The sequence below is a fragment of the Schistosoma mansoni genome, chromosome 2 (genome assembly GCF_000237925.1).
Source record: "Schistosoma mansoni strain Puerto Rico chromosome 2, complete genome".
NCBI lineage: Eukaryota > Metazoa > Platyhelminthes > Trematoda > Strigeidida > Schistosomatidae > Schistosoma > Schistosoma mansoni.
The window spans coordinates 18,122,721-18,147,935 of NC_031496.1; the positions used below are offsets into that span (position 1 = coordinate 18,122,721).

Sequence of the window (25,215 nt, forward strand, 5' to 3'; positions counted from 1 at the left end):
ATTTATGTACAGAAAAACAGGGGTTTTATAGTAATTAAAAGACCTTGAGATTCCATAGTAGCAGTACGTTAACAGCCAATCAGGACCTTGTTATTTTAGTAGCATTTTTAGTAGCATAGCTTCTAACTAATCGCTGATTGGTTGGGCTCTTTATGAGCCTCTCTAGAGTTTATTGTAAGCCGACCTAACACTTTGATATTCACTTTACGAGGTTTTACTTGGAAACTGTGCACGTTGATTGATGCAGTTTATTAAGCTCATTCATGTAGGAGATAACTCACTTGCCACTGATGACAGTGGATGGTCGCGCAACATCTCAAAAGTCGATTTAAGTTTGATTTATGAACTACTCAGTAGTCTAAGGACAGCTATTTTGCTGCGACGCCCAAAGATCGTGATATTGACCGTGGACGTCTGAGTCCTACACTGGAACGAAAGAAGTGTTCGATGTTCTGTGAATCCCGATGGTTATCTAAAGTTGTCTTCGTCAAAGACTCCCACAAATCTCATATACTAAGGTTCATTTATTGACGTACGAAATTATTATTCATTCTACTAAAAGATTTCTCGCAGTCGCCATTACTAGTAATACTTTACTGAATGAGAGCTGAGGTGGGGAAGACCAATTTGTTGTTTAATGCAGTCACACAGCGTATTTGTAAAATTTGAGAATCATACACCAAATAAATCATTTGCGCATCTTCTTTCTGTTGTCCTTACATCCTTCATGATTCTTCCAATTCTTTTATGTTTCACTTTTCCCTTCTCTTCATTTCAATCTTCCACTTCTGATTGGCGTTACATACTACGTATGTCGATGGACATAATTAGAATATACCACACTCATCCTCCCTTTAAATGGTCGCTCTTACAGTTGTTTTGCTCGCCGTTCCACTTTATTCTTTGTTGCAGTCTGTGAAATGTCGAGTCCACTGGCGCGCCGAATGCCGTAGCGATGTCAACCTATCGGGTCATCTAAATCCTATGTCTACCCAGCATCCGGAACATCCGCCGCATGCTCTTCAGTGACATGAGTAGCATACACCATACTACTACCAATTTGATAATAGGGAAAATAATATTTTTTGTTCATTCGTTATTACTTAGTGGTGGTGATAGGCGAGTCGTTTATCCCTATTATCAAGATTAAAATAAAATAAATTAAAATTTGCTACTCTGTAATTAAAGTTTATGTCCCCAAATTCATTCCGGTAATGTTTCTGTATAGTCGTTATTTGGCGAATTAGGAATATGTTCACTAATGAATAGTATAAACGTTTCAGTTTAGTTAATTTAATAATCTCAAATAGTTGAATAATTTTAAATCATGAAATTTTTGAGTAACTTTTTTAATCTGACCAGTTGTTGTGCAACCGCACGTTCGTATTTTATATATTTATTTATTCAAGTTGCAAGAGTTTCTTATTCGTCAATTGGGTAATGTAATGACTATCGTGCAATTGAATACAAAAGAATTTGCTCATGAAGTAATTGATTTATTAATTACACATTGGTGGATTGCTCCAAATGTTCAACGTGCATGTATTGGTTTATTAAGTCCAATGTCATCTGTATTAGGCGCTGAATTTCGTACATATTTAACACGTCTTATACCAACCATATTGAGAATGTTTCATCATGAATCAAATGAATCAAATTTAATTGCTGTAAGTGTTGACTATTCCGCGTATATTTTATATTATTTGAATATCAGTAAATAATAGGTGATATAATTTACCAATATTCAATCTGTACACGTTCATAATTTGTTTTAGTGTCAGCCAAAAACCCTTAAGTCATATAGATTTGTGTATTATTCTTTTGGTTATTAGGTTTGATATCGTTATTTGCTATTTTCAGACTCAGTCAACTAAACATAACTCAGTGCTTATGCGTTTTAGTATTAATTCAGTGTAGTTGGATTGATGCAGAAATCCTAACCTTCTAGTGGAAAGTCAGACTGCTCACTAAGAAGTATTAAACAGTTTCTGCTCTTCTTATCTCACATCTTGTATGCTCAGTTGAAAATAATGAGTAGTTCTTTTATAGACTCATCAATGATCGAACCTTTCACTTAGATTCTGTGTGAGCTGAGTATGCCCTGCCTTGCATTACTGTCATTAAATACTTCAGTTAAAAATAAATAGTTTACTTGTGATTTTCCTCGTGTCAGCGCTTCTTCAAAAAGTTGCATGTGAGTGTATGCGTTGCTAATGCTATTTCAGGGATCTTCAATAGCTGGATATTAGACATTTCAACGCGATCTTATCAAATTTTTGAATCATTCACTTTATAACTTTGCAAATCTTACAACAAATACTTTTTTCGATTCGTTATAACTGACTAACTTGATATGTTAACCGTCTTATGTATCCAAGCATTCATAGAATAACTATTGAAAATATATCTTGAAGATACTTAATTCAAGCAAACACATTTCACATGATTAATAGATCTGTTAAGGTCCTCTACAGGTTTTTCTGACCCTAAATTGAAAAACGGTACAACATATATGTTCACCGACATATGAACATTGAGTATCTATCTTCTTAAACCCTTATAAGAACGTAAATTGAGCCCTCATATTGTTGCTGATTAAGGTTAAGATTAGGCGTTTAGTGTTAATATTATGAGTTTAGGGTTCAGAATTTAGAAATTAGACTAGAGATTAAGAATCAGTGTTAGGGTTAGGATTTAGAGACAGGATGGGTTTTTGAGTTATTTACAGTTTAGATAGTAATAACTGAACATTGAATACGTTTAGTACTATTGTTTTTCACTCTGAACGTTCTGAGCACTATCCAATGGCAACTCTGTTGACCATTTCACGAAATTGTTGAATTTTATGTAGAAATGTTTAAAATTTGTATTCTTGATTCCGTATTGTGTTGAATAAAGCAATTATTACAATTACTATTATTATGCAGACTTTCCACTACTGAGATAACAGATATTATAACGCTATATGAGATATGCATTATTTTCGGGATTTTGTACTCGCTAGTTATTTTATAATTGGGAATAAATTGTGATTTGTAATTAATTATTGAAATTGTGAACGTAAAAGAAAATAAAGAAATACCTTTTTTTATCTGACTATCATTGTTTTATATATATTCAGTCTTCACGTTGGCTTCTTTTTATCTTTATTTCGATATATATATTTCTTTGGGGGGGATCAGCTTTTAGAAGTTCTTCCAGAATTTGGATACACACTTAAGGATTATGCTCATATTATTGTTCCTGCAATATCAAGTTTAATAGATATTACCAGCGAAGCAAGTCTTTTTGTGCTATTAAATAGTGTTTCAGAAATTTCTTCATCGAATTACATTACTACTACTACCACGACTGCTACTACTACTACTACTACTACTTCAACGTCAACTTCCCACTCAGCTATGCCTAACTCCAAATCACAGTTAGACACAGATACTATTGACTTGTCGAATATTCTCAGCAGTGTTCCTGAAAATAATTGTACTTCAACTAATGATACAAATGTAGGTGTAATTCAGACATCGAATACAAGCACTGTACCAAATGGTTTAAATCAACAAATATTACCTGATAAAGTGGGTAGTGTACATCTTCGTAAAGCGTGTTTAGAATGTTTAGCACGATTTACAGATTGTGTTGATTTAGATGATTTTGCTGGACAAATAATTCATCCAATATGCCGTTTACTTTTAACATTGGAATCATGTCATCAAAGTTATCAACAGTTATTACATCAACAACATCATTTATCATCGACAAAATCAGCTTCGTTGGGTAGTCAAGCATGTTTGAATGCAATTAATGAACTTCGTGTACCGGCTATGGATGTATTAACTGGATTGTTGTATCGTATGGGTCAAAAATTCAAATTTTTCCTGCCTTTAGTACAAAAGATGCTAAGTCGTTTGCAGTTACACACACCTCGATTTAATACTGTGCTTGGACAAGTGAGTACTTTTAATCTTTTAAAGTCTATTTTTATTATCTCTGATAGACAGGGTTGGGTGTTGCGCTAAGTGTAATGAATTTCATGGCTAATGTTTTGTATTGTTGTAATATTTTAATGTGTAGAGAATATCTATGATATTTTTGAAATTACGTTCTCTGGATTTATTAGTTCACACATACTGTAAAAGGAGAGTTACATATTAAAGTTCCACTGGAGGTGATTATAACTTTATTTTGATGATAAAACACTACACTAAACATATCCAGCAGAGCTACAAATCTCCACCATCTCAATATACTTGTTGTCGATGTAATGTTGCATTTTCTACAAAAGGATTGGCAAATTTACTGTACATATGATAGCCAACATAATATCTGAATACCGTTTATTGTTAAGACAAATGCGCAATATGATGTTTAAATACGTAATGAAGTGTTGTTAAGTGGTCGATTAACTTCTTACTGAATATAGATCAAAACAACTGGTTTCTGTGTAATTCTTTTCGATAACGCCTAGTTGTATAATAATTGTGAAACAAAGGCTACACATGATTTAAAGTTTACAAATCGTTAATAAATCCAAATTTTAAATTGTGAATATTAGACCAGACGACTGACCTCTGCGACATCATTCATGAGAAAATGGTGCAAAAGTATGGCTCTCTTTTTGAGATAAAGAACGACATATAGTGGATCCAATTACTTAGGGTTTCCATATATCAAGTAATATAAACACTATTTATTGGTCAGCTTCTATATTCTACTGTTCTAGACACAATGACAATTATTTATGTGGCGATTTTTAAATATGTATTTATTAGGTTGAAAAAGGTGCCTATCTACCGACAACTAGTGATCGTGCACACGTTAAATTTACTAGCATTTCTACACGTAATCGTGCACAAAAATTGAATGTTGATGATTCAGAAACACCTGGGACTGTTAAACTTTTGAAAATTAACAAGTTAGTTTGTTTTTTGTATTGTTTCAAATCCTAATTTGATGAACCCAAGTACTTGTAAAGCTATTCCTGGTTTCGCATAGATTTCATACTGAAGAAAACCTTTTTGCGTCACATTAATATTCATATGATGATTTCCATCACAAAGTTACATCAAATAGAAAACCACTAAAGAATAAGCAGCAAACAACACCTATTTCTTTCAAACCATGTCTTCATTACCTTCAGGCGCGTCTTAACTTAAGACCTACAAGTTTTGTGACGAACAAAACGTTACTCATGCAGAGTTAGCAATAATCGTCTTAAAAACTTTCAATTTTACTTGACTGATGATTTCCACTCAATAGCAAATGGAGACGGATAGGCTTTTGCCTCCTAACTTCATCATCACTTTATGCAACGTAGAACCTGACATATACGTGCATTGGTTGCAATAACACAAGCACAACGAAAAATTATCGAAAGGCGAGTCGCAGAGTTGTAGAAGTAGGTGCATTACCAGTAGCGGCAAAAAGATTAGATATCGGAAAGGCACAAGGATATGAGGAGATTCTGGAACTCAGGTTCTACGGGAACATAATGATTGAATCTGCCTGCATCATTGCTAACGATCCTAAGCCATGTTACCCAAAGTTTCTTACTATGAATTACGATAATCACGATAACCATAACCAGGTGGTCAACATCTCTTAACATAATCAGTTTATCGACGACTCCATGGACTTGTGTCATGTCTCGGTTTGACCACCCCTGGCTTTCTTCCAACCTACCCCTATGTCAGACGAGATCGCTCTTCGAGGTCTAGTACTTTTTTTGATGGAGTCTTGTTCTCTGAGCTGGATGGTTTGTTCGTGAAGCTTTCATCGGTCTTCCGAACGATACCATCAGCACAAACTTCGGGTAGAAGTGAAGTGTTTGAATTTCTCCACATGTGGTTCACGGCTTGTCCTGTACACCTCGATGTTGATTGGTTCTTGTTGACCTTAAATCTATCATTGTTTACTTCTTTGTTTTGGATGTATCTCCCATTGGTTTGATTTTTGTTCCTATGTTTGTGCATAATTTTTCTGATTGGTTGATAAATTGGATTGATTTCAATGTGCTTGTTTATTGATGAGTGCCAAGCTTCTAAAAATTCTCAGGTGTTTTTGGAATTGCCTTTACTCAAAATCTCCACATTTTTCCAGTCGAATGTGTGTCCTTAGTTGTCCACGAGCATTGATATAAGTGAAGACATGTCATGGCGTTAGACTGTTAATTGATGCTCATGCAGGCGAAAATGAAGAGAGCGTCCGCTTTTTCCGATGTAGTGTTTTTCGCAATTGGCACAATTTATTTTGTAGATGATGTTTGGTTTGTCTTTTGTCATTTCATCCTTTGGTTTTCATAGGATTGAATAGAAGGATTTTATTGGTTTGTACGCAACACCTATTCCGAATGTTTTCAGCAGTCTCGTCGTTTCTGATATTGTAGGGTGATCTTTTTGTTGATTTCTGTACTTGACTTTATTTCTGTACAAAGTCAAGTATAGAAATCAACAAAAGGATCACTCTACTCATGAACTCAACTATAAAATTGACATTAGTTCGACAACTACTTTTTAATGATAGTAACTTAACAATTAATATGTTTCTATAGAACTACTTACATATTTCACACAAGTGTTCATTCGAATGATGTATTGGCAAATGAAGGAAGGAAATGTCATTGTTTTTTGTATATAACCTCTTTCAAACGTATATTAATTTCTCTGTTTTTAGCTATTCAAGAACAATCAGTATGGTATTTGTGTACCATCATGTTATTTGATAACGACCATTTTATTTATAGTAGAGTCGTATCTATTTTAATGTTTCATTTGATAATTTTATCGAGTTTATCGCTTAGAGTGATATTGGTACAATAAAACTTGTTCAAGCTCTTTCTTTCATTTTACATAATACTAATTGGTACTCCATGCTGATTTGTTTTTATATAGTTTGTCCAAATTAATTATAACTTTTAATGATCCCTCTTTGTCTTTTGGTAAATTCCACATATTTTCTCATAGTTTGATCATGCACTTCTTTTACTTTACAGAGACCTCTTTCTAATAAATAATAATGATCACAAACAAAAGTCTCAAGACTTTTTGTCAATGGCCTCATATTGTTTGTCGCTATTTTTCTCATTTAAAAAACCGCTGCGTAACTGTACTTTCATGTTATAAATTGTTTTCCATGGTGTACATCAATTACTATTCTAATTTCACTTTCTTTCCTTTTAAACAGTACTAATTTAGAACGTGCTTGGCATTCTTCTCGTATGGTTAGTCATGATGATTGGAGTCAATGGTTGAAAACATTGAATATGGCACTTTTACGTGAATCACCAAGTCCTGCTATTCGTGCATGTAGTCAGTTGACAGCTATTACACCTGGGATAGGTCGTACATTGTTCAATGCTGCATTTCTTAGTTGCTGGCCTGAATTAAACTATCATCAACAAGATGATTTGATCAATACTTTAGAACGTGTACTACGTGTACCAGACCAGTCACCAGAAGTTAGTCAAACTATATTAAATCTTGAAGAGTTCATGGCTCATATGGACAAAGTAAGTGCCCTTATTTTCTGTTTTTACATCAATCTTCGATTTTCCATTTATTCTTGTTAATTTTATGTTACTGTCCAAATCAGCGTTGATTACCTTGTCTACAGTCCACATAAATTCATTCAGAGATCTGTTTTTTTAAGGTCCAAAGATAGCCAGAGTAATTTAAATGTTGTTATTTGATTACATTAAAGCATTATTGAATATTTTAACGCTGTTCTACGTAACTCTTTGATAAGTCACATTCTCTTTATACAGTATTTTAATGACAGTACGTTATGCTTTCAAGAGCTTATGTAGTTGTAGTAGTTAAGAAATGTTCTTAACAAGTATATGTGTGATCAGATTGTTCGAAATGTATTGCGCTAATATATCACATAGTTCTGATAATCTTCGTCTTCTCATTACATTATAATATATCAGTTTCTTCATACCTAATAGTATTATTTACGACAACAAAATATGACTCTGTCAGGATTGTTAACTTAGAAATAGCGTACTGAAAAATTATGTTCTCATATTAACAGTTTATGTAAAGTAAAAGTCAATTAGACTTTCTATCACTTTCATTTTACAAAATTTTCCTGTTGAACACTTTCAATACCACTTTGGTAAGTTTTTTTCCAAGACAATTTTCATAATACTACTGAATTAAAAAAGAAAACAAGTTTTCAACAAATCATTATTAGAATTTTCAGCAAATAAAATGTCCTAATAACTTATTTTCCTTTCTATTTTTCTCTTTCTTTAAAAAAATTTAATTTCTTTAATTCAGTATTCAAGTTCATCACATCGGGTTCACTTACCATTACCTTTGGGTGTTTTAGCTGATCGAGCATTAAAAAATCGCGCTTATGCTAAAGCATTATATTATAAAGAACAAGAATTTCTCATGGAATCTGAAAAACGTTCTTGTCCTAGTCCGGCAACTTTATCATCTTTACTTACCATGTATAGTAAATTGAATTTAGAGGAAGCAGCCAATGGAGTATTGTTGTATGCAACACGTAGCACTCAAGATAAACTAGTAAGTGATTTGTTCTGGATTATGAAGTAATACTTTTTTGTCATTGTTTCAAATTATCAGTTTAGATTGATATCCTGAATAAATCAATGTTAGACTACTATTGAAAACCTGGAAGCACTGGATGGCCGTTTCGTCTTAGCATAGGGCCCCTTAGCAGCGCCCGTCCACGATCCCGCACGCAGGACTCGAAACCAGGACCTTCGGTTTCGTGCGTGAACGCTTAATCTCTAGACTACTGAGCCGGGATCAAATAGTGTTAATTTCTAGGTTCCACCGATCCACAATATTTATTTATTCTCTTTTATATATCAATAGGCTAATGAAGAAGTTTGGAGAGAAAAATTACATGACTGGAAATCTGCTTTAAATTTATATGAACGTAAATTAGAAGATGATCGAATAAAAGACAAAAGTTCTCTTATTCTTGGTCGAATGCGATGTCTTCGAGCTTTAGGTCAATGGTCAGTTGTATTGTTTTTTTTACCTAAATTATTATTATCCCATTTTATATTTTTTGTTTAAAGTTACTTTTCAGTGAATTTCTCATTCTTAAATGGTGTAATTAAAATAAAATTTTCTCTCATTTCGATTCACATATGATAATGGTTAACTTGATTGTGTAAATCTGGTTATGAATAAGATTTGGTATTATTAATTTATTAGCTTAAATTATTCTGTGTATACACAACATTTACACATAACTTTGTTCAAATGCCGTTATTTGCTAATTCTGTGTGGGATTGCTTTTGTTGAGGAGATCGATTCTCAAGAAATCTACTTACCTTAAATCAGTTTTTAGTATAAACTAGTGTCTTGATGTGTAAAACTGGTTAACTTTTAGGCAGTGTACTACAGGTTCAAAATGTGCCATAACATTTTACTTTCGACAGCTAGTTGATATCATCAACTCTGAAACCCTATCAATATCACTTAGACATGAATACATCAAGTTTTATTTTATTAGTGAGTTTCACATTATTTGTGGTTGTTATAAATAAGACCATAAACCTTAAATATTTGCTGTATTAATATAATTTAACCAGAAATTATTATGTTTTAACTATTGGTTTTAAAACATTCTGATATTTTTTTATGATAGTTAACTATAAGCAACGTAAATCGCTTTAAAAAGAGTAGTAGTCAAAGCTATGATAATGTTGATGGCGAAAGATTAAGACTAACTGTCAATAGCCACCAATTGATTGACTTCCTTGAATCGCTCATGATATTTTATTGTTTTACTATTTTGTATATAACTATGTCTTTTTATTAACCTGAAAATATATTCTACTGTATAGTTGTCTGATCTTCGACCTCAAATTGTTCGGGGGCTTACGTCTATAATTCGTCTAGTGAGCAGCTATTAGTTGACAGCCGTATATTATCATTCCATTTTATTAATCAGTTAAGATCCTACTCTTTCATTTTAACAATCAAATAAGTTCACCTTATCAAATCACAACGCTACTTCATAACAGGGGTTACAGAGATGGCATAACAGATAAGGTTTATTGATAACTGCAATCAGCATAAATGATATTTTTAATTATTTGATCCTACTGGTGTAAAATGAGGCAACTAGCGGAAGATATGTTTATTACGATGTGCTTTTGTAATGTGCATACGTAGCCTTTAATCATCCATTTACATCATTCGATTTTTTCTGCAGTCCGAATAGCTTTTCTCGTCATCTAGTATTCTACCCAAGCTGTGCTTGTGAAGTACTGAAACTCTCATCTCCGTCTTACGATTTTGACGCTACGTTCAGCCACTCTACTTATTAGCCATCTTAGGGGTAGTGTTCACCATGCTGATATAAAAACGTTGTGCCAGTAGTATAATATATTAAATGTAACTGACGTGGTTGTAACAATTACACTTATTCTCTATCTTAGATATTGAATAATATTAATAGCTCAATCATATAACTGTAGGTATGAAATCGTGACCTTATGATACCTGATTTACGCAATGTTTCTGCAACTGACATTAATTTATGGTAAAAAGTTCTATTTCTAAATAAATGTTTAAACGATTTCGTATTATTTTGTGGACTAGTTGAAGTTGGACATTAACGCCGTTGGATCCCGTCTCTGGTTTAGAGGTTAACTGTCCTCGCGAGATCGAGGGTCCTGGATTCAAGTTCATCGTATCGAGTCGTGGCTGCATACTAATGAGGAGTCCCACACCAGAATTTAGCGCCCGTTCACTTATTCCGGGGTTCCAGTGGTGGTCTGACGTTAACCGGTTCATGATTTTAATGATGCTGGACAATCTCCACAACCCCATACTGAAAATTCCATTCCCATTTTAATGATGTTATTAAAAATTCAACATTAACTCTACTAGTGTTAAAAAATCAAACAAACTGTTTGAGATCTTTTTTGTTGTAATGCACCTGAATATCATAGAAAAACTAATGATTTATCGCAAATTAATAGAGACCATGTATTAAAGTTCGGACAGATGAAGCATCATTATATTCCTACCCTATGGTATTCGTTCAGATTTTCTTAATATTTAGAATCTCAAGAGTGTAGGAACCAGTAAGGATATCAGTGTCTTAAGAGTTCAATATACCGGTTTTTATCTCTTAACCATTCATTTAAAATAAATAAACACAAACGAGATGTCACTCAATTAACATCTGCTTAAATTCATGATGATTAGTAACATGACATTATAAAATAATCTGTTATGTATTTTTTAATTTGGCAAACTTTTTTAAAACATTGTGTCTGAGAGTGAAATCTCAGTTCATCCTCTTTGTCATAAGCAGGGCGGATGGTGTTACTGACCATCATGTAAGACCTATCAGTTTCCTTAAAACTATTTGATTATTATTATTCTATTTCTAATGTAGGGCTCCATTAAACAATATGGCTTGGGAACGTTGGAATGATGTGAATGATCAAGTGCGCGCATTAATGGCACCGTTAGCATGTAGTGCAGCATGGGCTCTAAATTCATGGGATCGTGTTGAACGTTATACTGAAGCTTTATCAGCTGATAACAGTTTTGATGGTGCATTCTATAGAGCTGTTTTAAATATACATTCTGAACAATATGCTAAAGCTTGTGATTTCATAATGAAAGCACGTGATGTCCTAGATTCTAACTTAACAGCTATGGCTGAAGAAAGTTACAATCGTGCATATGCTGTAAGAAATACCGTATATGTATATATTTGTAATTATTCACTATTGTCATAAGTATATACTGATATGTATAAATTCTTGCTTTGTAAAGTGATAAATAACATTTTACTTAAGGTTACATCATTGATAAAATCACAATATCTACATTTTGAAGCTAAGATTATTCATTTGTTCAGTTATTTTGAAATTATTCTCTATTCAAAATACTCAGGATTTAGTGGGCACTCAACTGTTATCTGAAGCTGAAGAAGTTATACAATATAAACTTATACCAGAAAGACGTTCAATTCTTCGTGAAGCATGGCAATCTCGCTTACTTGGCTGTAATTCTGTAATAGAAGATTGGAGTCAAATCATCCAACTACGTAGTTTAGTCTTGGAACCATATGAAGATCGTAGATCTTGGTTACGCTTTGCTGGACTGTGTCGTCGAAGTGGTCGTTTTGTAAGTGAATTACAGCAAATTGTATCTGATGCTCACGATAGTTATTCATCATGATTATGTGAATTTAATTTTGTTTATTTGTTTTGTTAATATCACTGATGTAGATTTTATCACGTCAAGTATTAGAAAATCTGTTGGGTTTAGATCCAGCTGGTATTCCACCATGTGATCCTATTCCAAGTTCTGATCCAGCAATTGTATTTGGATATACTAAACTACTATGGGCAGTTGGAGCGCATGAGGAAGCGGTTAGTCGTTTATGTGTTTTAAAAACACATGTGTTGGAGCCATTACTTCGAGCTGAAACAGGAATAAACAGTGCTCAGCAATCATCAGTTTTTCAACTTTTATCTCCGAATTTATTGAATGCCAATGAGACATTAGATGGTTTAGATTCAAGGCAAATAGAAATTCAAATAATTAACGAACGAAAGGAATTAAGGAGACTGTTAGCGAAGTATGTTTTATTTTTTCCTTGTATAATATTTGCAACTTTTCATAGGTTCCGCTTTTTTTCACTGAAAACAATTTGATCGGAATTCTTTTAACAATGGTTTCCGTCACAGAGATCTAAAACAGGAGATCTTGATAGTTGTTTCTTCATAGTATGTGACTTTTCGAAGCTTCAAACCTGCTACCTAGCTAGGGACTAGACCCTAAGCTTATAAAGCCCCTCCGCGAGCGTGTCAGCTCTAGACAAATAAATCTAAGCCCAATTCTCTACGTTTTAAGCTTCCATCTTTTCATGATATATTGCAACAACATTTACCAACGTATGATATTGGTGAATTTCGGACCAGAATCTTGCAAGAATATCCAAAAAATGTCATCAAATGTGTTTACGTACAATTGTCTACAATCGTTAAAAACAACTCAGGCTTTTTGGTTACTTCATGCATTGATATTACTTCTCGGTAATTTATAAGTAATTACTCGAACATTCGTATCCATATAGTTATTAACAGTTATGAATGGATTGCGGACTAAGTAATCATTTTCAAACCTGTTGTCAATGTACATTTTGATTAATCCCACAACTTATTCAAGCCACTCTCGTAACTGAGCTTCTTCAATTTAAAGGTTAGTCAACAAATACTTCTAAGCTATTCTGGCTCCAACTGTCACCCTGTAGGTCTGAGATGATATCTTTACTTATTGGTCATTGTTAGAAACGAATATCACATCATCCTAATCTTTTTTGCTAATCAAATTCTACCAATCATGTTACTACTAATGAGTATTAACTAACGTAAATTTAGTAGTTGGAGCTTCTTGTATTTTGTTTGTAACCGTCTAGTATCAAAGTATACTGAACTGGAGTATCAAGTTATTTAGAATAGTGGCCATGTTACAACGAATTCTATAGAGCTTTATCAATCTTTGTAACCGACTCCTATCTAGTAATCAGACACGGTGAGCGATCTAACATTACTTGTCTTCATTATTTTCATCTAATTATTTTTAAACTTTCTTTTATTGCTAGATGTTGTTTGAAATTAGGATCATGGTATTCAGAATTGTATACACGTTCACCACCTGGCGGTCATCAAATAGACAATCATTCATTAGCTTATACACCTAATTCAGTCTTTACAGCTGCCAGTGGAAATGGACTACAGTTTTCCGTAGCTGCTGCAGCACGTACTTTATCAAAAGTGAATTCTAATAGTGATGTGATAGATAATATACATCCATCTCAAATGTCACGTGGAGCTGGAATGCGTTTATCAAATAATTATAGTGGAATAGTAGTTGGTGGACGTGAATCAAGTAATCGTAACGGTTCACGGATTCGTCGAACTGCTTCTGCTGCTGGAGGGACATCAGTAGTAAATGAAAATCTGGCCACATCCAATATAACTCAGACATGGGAAGAAAGTCAGGCGTTTGTTATTCAGTGTTATCAAACAGCAACATTACATGCACCAGATTGTCGTAATACATGGCAGTCATGGGCTATGGCTAACTATGCTGTATTCAACCATTTGGATACATTGAAAGCTTGTTTGGAAAGAGCGGAGCTAGAATTAAATAAAGCAAGTATTAATTTAAGTTTCATATTTTCCATTTTAACAGATTTGTGTACTAATTTTAGAGTTAGATATTGTTTTCTATATAGAGTACCTCTTCGATTGCCTAAAGCTAGGTATAATAGAATCCGAACCTGTTGTCCAGTAGATGAAAACCAAGTGCATCAACTTTGTCGGAAGCACATTAATCAACAGATATTTTTGTTCAATTTGGGTAATTTAGAACTCTATTAGTTCTTGAAGTTATTAGCTGTTAATTCGAGCGTTGTAGGTAATGTAAGCAGCTGAAATGTAGAATTCCTCATGGTTCGAATTCGAAAAGTGTCGATATAAATCGATGGCAACTTAGCCGAGCCACTATGTTACTAGTTTTAAGACGATGCTAATTATTTTACGGTATGAATAAATGTTGGTAATTTTCTTTATCATTCCTCTATTTTAGGTTGGCGGTATTGATAATCATAGTTTATGGACGTCCCGGCGTAATTTCTCATCTTCCACTGGAATTCATGGATCGGGAGTTAATCATATGCAATCTTCAAATTTACCTGTTGGTAATATTTCATCTAATTTTTCTCCCTTGCCACCACCTATAGCAGAACTTGTCCGTGCGAAAACCGATCTACAGAGATGTATGGAATTACATGCTGCTCCATCTGTTAAGGGTTTCGTCAATTCAATAAGTTTGTCACCAACTGCTAACTTACAGGCAAGTTAAATTCATTTTCCTCGCTTGCGAAATTAAAGTTTTTGGTAATGTAAATTTATTTAGACCTTTTTTCACCAAAACAAATCCACAGATGGTAACTAGGAATTTCGGTTTCATTGAAACATAAGGTACTGGACTTGTGCATGATAGAAATAGACTTTACTTCAGATAACAAGCTACTCTTAGTTGCTAGTACTAAATTATTAGTTAATATTATATGTAGTTTTATTGATAAATTTATCCCAATAACATTCAAGTATTTCAATAAACAACTGATTGGGGTAAAGTTTTAGTTGGTTGTCTTCACTGATACTTTCATGAGCAGAGGTCCTAAGGTGCGTATTAATATATAAATTTATTTCGTGATTCCCGTTATTTTACTTTACCTAATCTGTATTAAATTTATTATTATCATCTTATTACCATCATCCATTCGTACAACTGTCATTAATAATCTCTTAATTTTAGTACTTATTATTCATTGGCAGTCATTGTAAAGCGTGAAACCAGTGTACATTAGCCCTATTCGACATACAACATTGGCGCAACGAGATGAAATCATCAAGATAGTGGGGAAAAGGGTCGGGACACTGTGTCAACATTGATAAGAAACTACTAAACGTTGAGGATATACTTCAGGATGAAATAATAAGAGGGTCAGCGAGGAAATAGTGGGACTCAAAATTTAGACTAAGATTGAAAAAGAATATATCCGCCTCACTTTCCATCCTCCCTGCAGTTCGAAAGTATGACTAAAAAGGCCAGTCGGTTATTATTTTCTGTATACATAGATACGATATCATTATAAATGCCATTGAGTTGATCTGAGCAAATGGAGAGAATCCACGAAATAAATGACTGCCACGATCTTTATTCTTGTTTCACTCATATAAGGATACTTTTGTCACATAGATGTTTTTTTAGTTTTTCTCTGTATATATGTTACTTCCTTACATCTGTTACTCCTCATTGGAGAGCATAGGTCACCCACCAACATTCTCCATCCAACTCTGTCCTAATCAATCCTTTCCAGTTACTTACAGTTGTTATTCATTCTTTTCATGTGTGCTCTCGATTCCTCACACAGTGCGTTCTTCGACCTTCCTCTTTTCCGTTTCCCTTCAGGACTCCAGATAAGCGCTTGCTTCGTCACGCTGTTTGATGATTTCCTCAATGTGTGTCCTATCCACACCCAGCGTCTTTTCCTAATTTCCTCCTCAGCTGGAATCTGATTTGTCCTCTCCCACAGTAGGCTGTTGCTGATGGTATCCGCCCAATGGATGTTGTTTACCTTGTGTAGGCAGTTTTTTATTAATACTTGTATCTTTTTGATGATGGTTGTAGTAGTTCTCCAAGTTCCAGCTCCTTACAGTAGAACTATATATTGTGCATTAAGGATTCTGACTTTCATATTAGTTGACAGTTATTTCGAGTTTCATGTGTTCTTCAACTGTAAAAATGCTGTCCTTGCATTGCCAATCCCTGCCTATATATAAATATATATCACAGAATGATTAATTTGTTATATTTCTTAGTTTTACTGAGTTTGTTGTTTTTCACTGCAGTTTCAATTATCGTTTCATTATTTTATTTCAAACTTATAGGATAGTTTACGTTTAATCAATTTATTATTTAAATTTGGTCATTTAACTGAAATTCGTGAAGTGATACGTGAAGGTTTAACTAAAATACGTTTGGATAATTGGTTACTTGTTATACAACAATTATTAGCTCGTATTGATACACCTAGAGAATATGTTGCTACTATCATAATTGATTTGTTAATATCTGTTGGACAACGTTATCCACAGTCTATGGTTTATCCATTAGTATTAGCATTTAAATCTGGTGGCTCTGATCGTCGGCGTTATAACGCTAATCGTATTCTGTACAGTATGGAAGAACAAAATTCACGTTTGATATCAGAAGCATTTTTAGTAAGTGTTCATTATTAAACAATAAGTTTATTGATCTATGTATAATATTATAAATAGCATTTTTAAAGGATGCAATTCAACTGACAGTGGTTGAGTGATTCTAACAATTCTATTTTCGACTGATTAATCGGACAGTATTGTTAAAAAGGTTATTATGCATGAAGTTTGACTGAAAGTTAAGTACATAAGTTACTTGCACATTTCGTAAGAGTTGCATTAACTATTAAGTAAAAAAGGAGGTAAATTAAACTCTACTTAACCAAAATCTTTTAGTGTTGCATCAATGCATTAATATTATTTCTACTTCTGACTATTTTGATTTTGTCATTATAATTCGATGGAAAAAAATATACGATTTAGTAAATAGTGATGTGAACTTAATTCTGTTGACTAAATTTCAATCTTTCTGATGAACCTTGATCACCTATTGAGAGGTAATACACAATATAATATTTACTACCTACTGCACAATAACCAGGTAATAGTTTCCAAATGTTAGGGATTGTTTTTTTTTCATTACTTCAAGCCATAACTAGTGGTCCTGCAATAATGGTCCAGATTTCAAAAGTGTTAGAACATACTCTTTATGATGCACTCATTTCCATCAAAGTTTCTACACTGTACACTTTATTTGATGTTTTTTTCAACCAATTTATATAATATTTTACTACAAATCTTATCAAATACCTTTAGAAAAACTTATTTTTCGATAGACTTGGGTTCATTGATTTTTTCTACTTACCATCATGTAACATTCAAGCTCGATTGAAACGGTATCATAGACACTTTCCTGTCGTCATAGCTCAGTTACTAAGTATAAGACTGTTTAAACTTCAGCACCATTCTAAATTTAAATATTAACTGTTAGCTATGTTTCATGGTGCTTTGCACTTCACGTGAACTGGATTCTATTGATTTCCATGTAGGTATCAGTATCTAGTTTTTTTAAATATTTTGCAATCTGGTTGCCAATATTTTCACATCTTTAGCTGTATGGTCCTAAATCTAATTTTGTCCACATAAAATTGTTTGAATTTAATTTTTTCTTAATTAGAAGTTTTCTGAAGCATTCAGTAAGGATATTTTCATTGGAAATCCTACTTATGTTACTCAAAGTTATTCGATTGGTTAGTTCTACATATGAACTGTTTAGTGCATTTCTAATTAGTCAAACCGTTTACCGTAATCTTGGTAGTATTTTATGTATGTTGAGTGTTTGGTGTTAGTCAACAATGTTTGAACTTCACAAGGATCACTAGTTTCAAAATTGAAGATAACAGAATTCACTGGTAACTATCTTTATCACGTAAAATCTCATCATAGTATACACAATGCTGAGTCTCTTGGATTAATGACCATACTACACCTGGGACCGTAGAATCCGATTAGCACAAGAGGACTAGATAAAAGTCATGACATTAGCCAGTCACTACCTTTCACTGACCAGTCGATTGTGTATACAATAAACGTTTCTTTCAAACTAATTATGCGTATATTAAGATCAATACTAGTGAATAATACCATTCTGTTCTTTTTCTTTATCCTAGCTAAATGAAGAATTAATTCGTCTATCGATAACATGGGTTGAAATGTGGTCAGAAGCATTGGAAGATGCAAGTCGTGTTTATTTCGGTGAGAAAGATATTGCGAAAATGTTTCGATTATTACATCCATTACATCAAATGATGGATCGTGGTCATGAAACAATTCATGAAGCAACATTTCTACAAGAGAATGGTAATGATCTTGCTGAATCTCGATTATGCTGCGAAAGATATGAGTTAACGCAAGTTAGAATTGACTTACAGAAAGCATGGGAAGGTTATTATACTTTGTATAGACGTGTAAGTCTTATTTGAAAATTTTTTTCATCATAATTAGTTTAAGTTATTAACATATATCTGTCATACTTTATAGCATCTTCAGCTTAAGTTTATAAATCAGATAAGGTTAACGATATTTATTCAAAGTTACTGTTATAATTGACCATTTTACTGCATTTTTTGATCAATCAATAGTGTTACATTTTGTATCCTAGAAAACTCAGTGCCCTGCAAAAGAAGATTTAGATAGAAACCAGATTTCACATACTATCTTGTTTAAATGTACATAGTAAAGCATTAGAATTTAAAGAATTTATCTATGTATAACTAATTATTCTACTGTGGCGCTTTTTTTTAATTGAGATCATCAAACCTATTTCTTTCAACTGGTCTCAGAGTTAGATACTTTTTTTCAGTTTTATCATACTTTCTCCCCTTTTTGTTTATCATGCGATTCGACTTTTTTTTATCGTTTTCAACAGTTTGCCAAGCAAGTAAACAACATGACAACTTTAGAACTTACAGTGTCCTCACCTCGTTTGCATGAATATGGACAAGATTGGCAGTTAGCAGTACCTGGAAGTTATGAGCCTCACCGACCACTTGTAAGAATAGCATCAATTAAGAATTGTTTAACTTTTATCACCTCCAAACAACGTCCACGTAAATTAACGATCACAGGTAGGTTGTGGATTCATACATTTGACCATTTGTAGACCTATAATCTATTCAAGTGTCCTCGTATGATTAAGTAGTGTTGGCGATATATAGATACTTGTAGCCTAAAAATACTTTGATTTATCTAGCTTTCTGCTTATGGATGTTGTTTCTTCCCTGCAAGGATAATTAGGACAATATTTTCCCAAGTCATATTTCTTCACTGACCTGTGCTGTTATTTGATTGATTGTTCTCACTTTTAGTGTACTAACATTACTGCGTATCAAGGACATGTTTGTTACTATATTTACAGAATTGTTCTACTTCAGATTTGCTTACTTGAATATCAAGCTTTTCTTAAAGTTTCGGCTTGTCTTTATGTTCTGTCGTGTTGGAATTTGTTATCGAAATATTGTGTATCGATCGCTCGGTTTGTTGAGTTGACATTAGATTCTGTCGTGTTAAACGAATCCCAATTTTTATTAACTAGAAATTAACGTAAGCTTCAGTAGAAAACTTTACAAGATATAATAATATCCTCGAGGATATTAAGGATAATCTCTTATGCCCTCTTTAATCTGTATTTCTCATATTTACCATTTCATTACATCAGACAATTCTCTTCTCGACTCTGTTTCACATGTTAATTTCCTCTTTTTCTCTGCTCTAAAGTATGGTCATTTGAAACGATACACATTCTGTGTCACATTGAACTAACTGTCTAGATGTATTATATGTACACCATTCTTGTTTGTATATTTTTCTCATACTGAATATTTTCTGCCATTTTAGCTAGCTAATCACGCGTTTAATCTAAGTTGTATATATGTCTTTAAAAAAACTGCATTTTGTAAAGTTTAATACCACATTACCAGCTAATTTCTTTTAATTGTCAAAGTTGTATTCCCGCCTTTAATATATTCAGATGTTTCAGTGGATGAAACCATTATTAAATTTCTGATTTCACAGATCACGTATCATCATTAAAACTATGGGATTTATGATCGATCTAATGTTAATTTTTTCAACTATTTTACATTTTGACATTTTTTTGATAAACTTTAAACCTAAGCTACGCTTGAAATGAAAGATACACATGGGTCTATTTAGTAATCAACGTTATAATCAGATGTGTTATTTACAATTTGTTTGGATCGTCACTAGTTCTCTACGAATCAATTGTGTTAAATATTTTGGTATAAATATTAAACTGGTTTGTAGGTTAATTTCTTATTTGATAGGATGAATTCTATCAACGTATTCATCCAAAGTACAACTTTAAATAATTCGATAATTAAAACCGACCTCCGATATAGTTGAAATCAATGATTGTCTAGTTTTCTCGTAATATATATATATATATATATATATATATATATATATATATATAGATTGAACAGTAGACTGTTTCTCTCTACCATTGAACTTTGATAATCCTGTTAAATGTATTATAATCAGATGATAAACGGGAGTAACTTGACTGTTTTTGTCAAAACTAATGGAATTAATTTTTTTTGATTACGATGGCGGTTTTTTCCTATGTGAAAGTGTATTCATTGGCGTTTAATTCAGCTTGCTAATTATGCAAAAATATTATATGACACGACTATATTTCCATTCAAAAAATCTTAGAAGAATGATAGAGACTGTATTCCGTCAATAAAGCTATCAGGAATTTATTGAATAATTTTAACTCTAAAATTTTGTTTTAATTTTTCCTCTATCTATGAGTAATTTACATTGAAATTCCACTTTCTGTTGTTCAGGTTCAAATGGTCACCAATACGTGTTTTTGTTAAAAGGACATGAAGATACTCGTCAAGATGAACGTATTATGCAATTTTTCGGACTTGTAAACACATTGTTAATCAATAATCCGGAAACGTTACGTCGTAATTTAACGTAAGATGAATGCTCACTCTTTAACTATATATTTATGATATATTTTCGTTTCGAGTTTCAATATGTTATTAATCATTTTGACTTCTTAGTAGACTCACTAAAATTACTAGAATGAATTAAACGGTTTGACTGACACTTTAATCGTTAGGGGATCGACTATCAAACATAAATCGAAATGATTTTAGAAGACGAAACCATTGGCTGATTGATTAACTGTGTGTACAAATATCCACTAGGAAATTTCAAGTAGGTAGTCGTAATAAATGTAATTAACGGTCAAGAAACTCTTGCGCTGTTCAGAACGTACTCTTAGTAGCAACTAATTCTTCAGTGTATGAAGACTGGGGAAGATCATAAACACACTTGAATTTGTCAAATTATGAATAAAGTGAGTAATTATGGACAAAGGAACTACGGTTCCGAATAAACATTACAGAATTTTCTTTTTTATTATGTGCAAAGTGGTCGAACAACTTATAATGCCCATAAGTTGCTTGTCAATTCACGAACGAGAATGACCAAGAACTAAAAAAATGGAAGAATATAAAATAACTAGTGATTATTCACTTCTGTCCATCTAAACGAAGAGAAAATAACTTTCTTTGTGGTTGAATAACGAGTAAACGGTGTAGCTTTAAGTGTGAAAGTTACTAATTGTCAGTAGTCTCCAAGTATTAAGTCGAACACAAATGAGGTAATACATGAACTATCAGAATTTGCAAAGGCCAGTCTACATGAGACCTGCTTTTGTGTGGTTAGCGAACATTATACTAATGTTGACGTTATTATAATGAGAGCTTATGTCAATCATCGATGAGTGTATCATAAAAAGTCTTCCCACTAGGTTGAACTCAAAGAATGGACAATCACTAAACCTACATGTTAATTTTGTAAACAATATTTTACTGAAGTTTTCGAAATTCTTTCTTTTTCTTATCACAAAGAATTCAACGGATGTCTGTTATTCCATTATCTACATACACTGGATTGATTGGTTGGGTTCCAAACAGTGACACATTCCATAATTTAATACGTGATTATCGGGAAAAAGCTGATGTTGTGCTAAACAAAGAGAATCGTGAGATGCTTCGTTTGGCACCAGATTTCGATCGTCTAAATGTTATACAAAAAACTGAAATATTTGAAGCTGGGTTAAGAGAGTCATCTGGGAGAGATCTAGCTAATATTTTATGGTTAAAAAGTCACAGTTCTGAAGTGAGTAGACTTATGCGTTAGTGCATTTTTCTCCATTTTCTTATATTTTACTCACATCCTTCTACACTTTTAATTTGGGTTTTGGTGATAGATAAAGAACAAATGTCGGAAATTTAATCATAACTAGCTTTGAGCGGTAACTCCCGGCGTTCTAGTTAGAAGCCGTGATCAGTGAAGTTCAAACATATCAAGCATGAGGCGAATGACAATGGATAATGGTCACTCAGTATAGCAATTTGACTACATTTGAGGATATGAAATACGAGATGGGAACTCAGTGGTCTGAAGGATAAGCTCTCGTCATGAAGCTTGAAGAACATGAAATGTCTACTACTGACGAGTCTTATAATCAGACAAAACTGCTGTTTAAACCTTCCTAGTTTTCAGTGGTTCTTTAATTAAAATCAGTTCGTGATGTGGAACCTGAAAAATAAGTAAACTTAAAGTTTTCTTTAAAGTTCTCGTACATCCTATTCTATAAAGTGACATTTTTCGCTAGTAAATTTTAGCTAACTTATACAATGACATTCTTCGTTGTTAAATGGTTTTCAAATCGGTCACGACACACAAGGATCTATTGCTTAATAAACTGTTGCATATAAAAATACTTTATTTAATCAATAGATCTACTGGTCTTCACTTGTTCCTTCTTCATAAATGTTTGTCATCAAATTTGAGATGATATAGGTTTGTAGCTCAGGTGGATGATTTTGGCAGAGTTTTCTTTAATGAAATACGAGACCGACCCGTGAACGGAAATGAACAAGCTCTAGATGTACCTGAGAAAATCGTCAACATCATACTTAATTCATACGATGAACTATACTGCAAGGTCGTGCATGGAGGACAGCTAACAGATGCATTCAAAGTGAGGACCGGAGTTAGAAAAGGCTGTCTACCCTCCCACTTCCTTTTTCTTCTGCTGGTTGACTGGATTATGAAGACCTCGAAATTTGACGGAAGCACGGAACAAAATGGACAGCTTGGAATCAACTAGATGATTCGGACTTCGCAGATAATCTGGCCCTTCCATCCCATACACCCGAACAAATGAAGATGAAGACAACTAGTGTAACAGCAGCAGTAGCCTCAACATACACAAAGGAAAAAGTAAGATCCTCAAATACAATACGGAGAACACCAACCCAATCTCACTCGATGGCGAAAATCTGGAAGATGTGGAACCTTTCACGTATCTGTACAGCATCATCTATGAACAAGGAGGATTTCATGGGGACGTAAAGGTAAGGATTGGCAAAGTAAGGGCCGCATTCCTACAATTGAAGAACATATGGAACTAAAAACAACTGTCTATCAACCAACATCAAAGTCACAATCTCCAATAGAAAATTCAAGACAGTTAGTTCTATTGTACGGAGCTGGAACTTGGAGAACTACTACAACCATCATCAAAAAGATACAAGTATTAATAAAAAACTGCCTACACAAGGTAAACAACATCCATTGGGCGGACACCATCAGCAACAGCCTACTGTGGGAGAGGACAAACTAGGTTCCAGCTGAGGAGGAAGTTAGGAAAAGACATTGGAGGTGGATGGGACACACATTGAGGAAATCATCAAACTGCGTGACGAAGCAAGCGCTTATCTGGAGTCCTGAAGGGAAACGGAAAAGAGGAAGGTCGAAGAACGCACTGTGTGAGGAATCGAGAGCAGACATGAAAAGGATGAATAGCAACTGTAAGTAACTGGAAAGGATTGATTAGGACAGAGTTGGATGGAGAATGTTGGTGGGTGACCTATGCTCTCCAACGATGGGTAACAGGCGCAATTCTTTTTCTAAGTTGAATGATTTGGTCACGACAAAACCACCCAGGACAGAGAACAAATCTGTACTAATGTATTCACGATTCTTTATATCTCAAACATCGCCAATGTTCTCTTTCATGAACTAATAATTCTGCATAGAATAGTTTTGTTAAAGCTTTTTAAATCCCTCAATAGTACATATTCATATGCATGATAAAAATGATAATATGTTAAATAGTGTTGTTCAAAGTATCCAGCAAGCGCATTGAAGATTTCTCATTGACATTCTTTCATGGTGATGTGTGATATTGTAAGTAAATATGATTAGCCACTGATTTCGGACTAATATTGACTCAACTTACTATTAAATATGTGGTTTCCTTTCCGTTCATGGATTTCTTTTCTGGAATCACTGCGAGTGACTGCTTATAATTGTATTAAATAGGATATCGTTTAGCATTCACTCTAGTTCTCTATTCGTGGTCGTGAATTTGATATGTGATATATAAAATTATCTAGTCTGTGGTTACCGTATCAATCAAGTATCCACTCTCGCGGTAGTTTAAAAAATTCGTCACTATTGTTATTATCGTTATGCGGTAATATCTCATGCAGACGTAAAAATGTTTTAATTCATCTGTTATATCACGTGGATAATCTGGATTTTTTACGTTTTGTAATTTTTCAAGAAGTTTATGATATTTTTTTCTGTTTTAGGCATGGTTTGAGCGTAGAACGAATTTTACACGATCTATGGCTACCATGTCTATGGTTGGTTATATTTTGGGGTTAGGAGATAGGTAGGTTACTTTACTTAGTCATCTAACTACACTGATTTCTATGTTTCTTTAATAGTAATGATTGTGAAAATAACAGTAATCACCCTGATCAAGACCGTGTGATCTAATGCAAATAAATAAATATCAGCACAAAATATTCAGTAATCCTTTTTTTAACTTGTACTACACCTTTTGCATTCTGATCTGGAAATTAGATTTAAAGATATTCCTCTTAACTGCCACAACATTCGTTACTGAATTT

At 33.4% G+C, this 25,215-nt stretch overlaps 1 protein-coding gene across 1 annotated transcript in view; it reads left to right on the forward strand.

Annotated features, from left to right (window-relative positions):
- Positions 1-25,215, forward strand: part of Smp_122910 (ataxia telangiectasia mutated (atm)-related) — a gene marked incomplete at its 5' end in the record, with an annotated part of 70,750 nt that overhangs the window by 34,539 nt on the left and 10,996 nt on the right. The window contains 21 exons of the mRNA XM_018795948.1: positions 1,410-1,673; positions 3,183-3,282; positions 3,577-3,681; positions 3,784-3,947; positions 4,770-4,912; positions 7,180-7,504; positions 8,277-8,528; positions 8,844-9,001; positions 9,370-9,491; positions 10,631-10,760; positions 11,064-11,074; positions 11,986-12,131; positions 12,236-12,411; positions 13,540-13,882; positions 14,790-14,831; positions 16,475-16,807; positions 18,355-18,651; positions 19,113-19,311; positions 21,055-21,190; positions 22,135-22,405; positions 24,892-24,974. Of these exons, the coding sequence (XP_018650209.1) occupies positions 1,410-1,673; positions 3,183-3,282; positions 3,577-3,681; positions 3,784-3,947; positions 4,770-4,912; positions 7,180-7,504; positions 8,277-8,528; positions 8,844-9,001; positions 9,370-9,491; positions 10,631-10,760; positions 11,064-11,074; positions 11,986-12,131; positions 12,236-12,411; positions 13,540-13,882; positions 14,790-14,831; positions 16,475-16,807; positions 18,355-18,651; positions 19,113-19,311; positions 21,055-21,190; positions 22,135-22,405; positions 24,892-24,974 (3,800 nt within the window). The remainder of the gene's footprint in view (positions 1-1,409; positions 1,674-3,182; positions 3,283-3,576; positions 3,682-3,783; positions 3,948-4,769; positions 4,913-7,179; positions 7,505-8,276; positions 8,529-8,843; positions 9,002-9,369; positions 9,492-10,630; positions 10,761-11,063; positions 11,075-11,985; positions 12,132-12,235; positions 12,412-13,539; positions 13,883-14,789; positions 14,832-16,474; positions 16,808-18,354; positions 18,652-19,112; positions 19,312-21,054; positions 21,191-22,134; positions 22,406-24,891; positions 24,975-25,215) is intronic.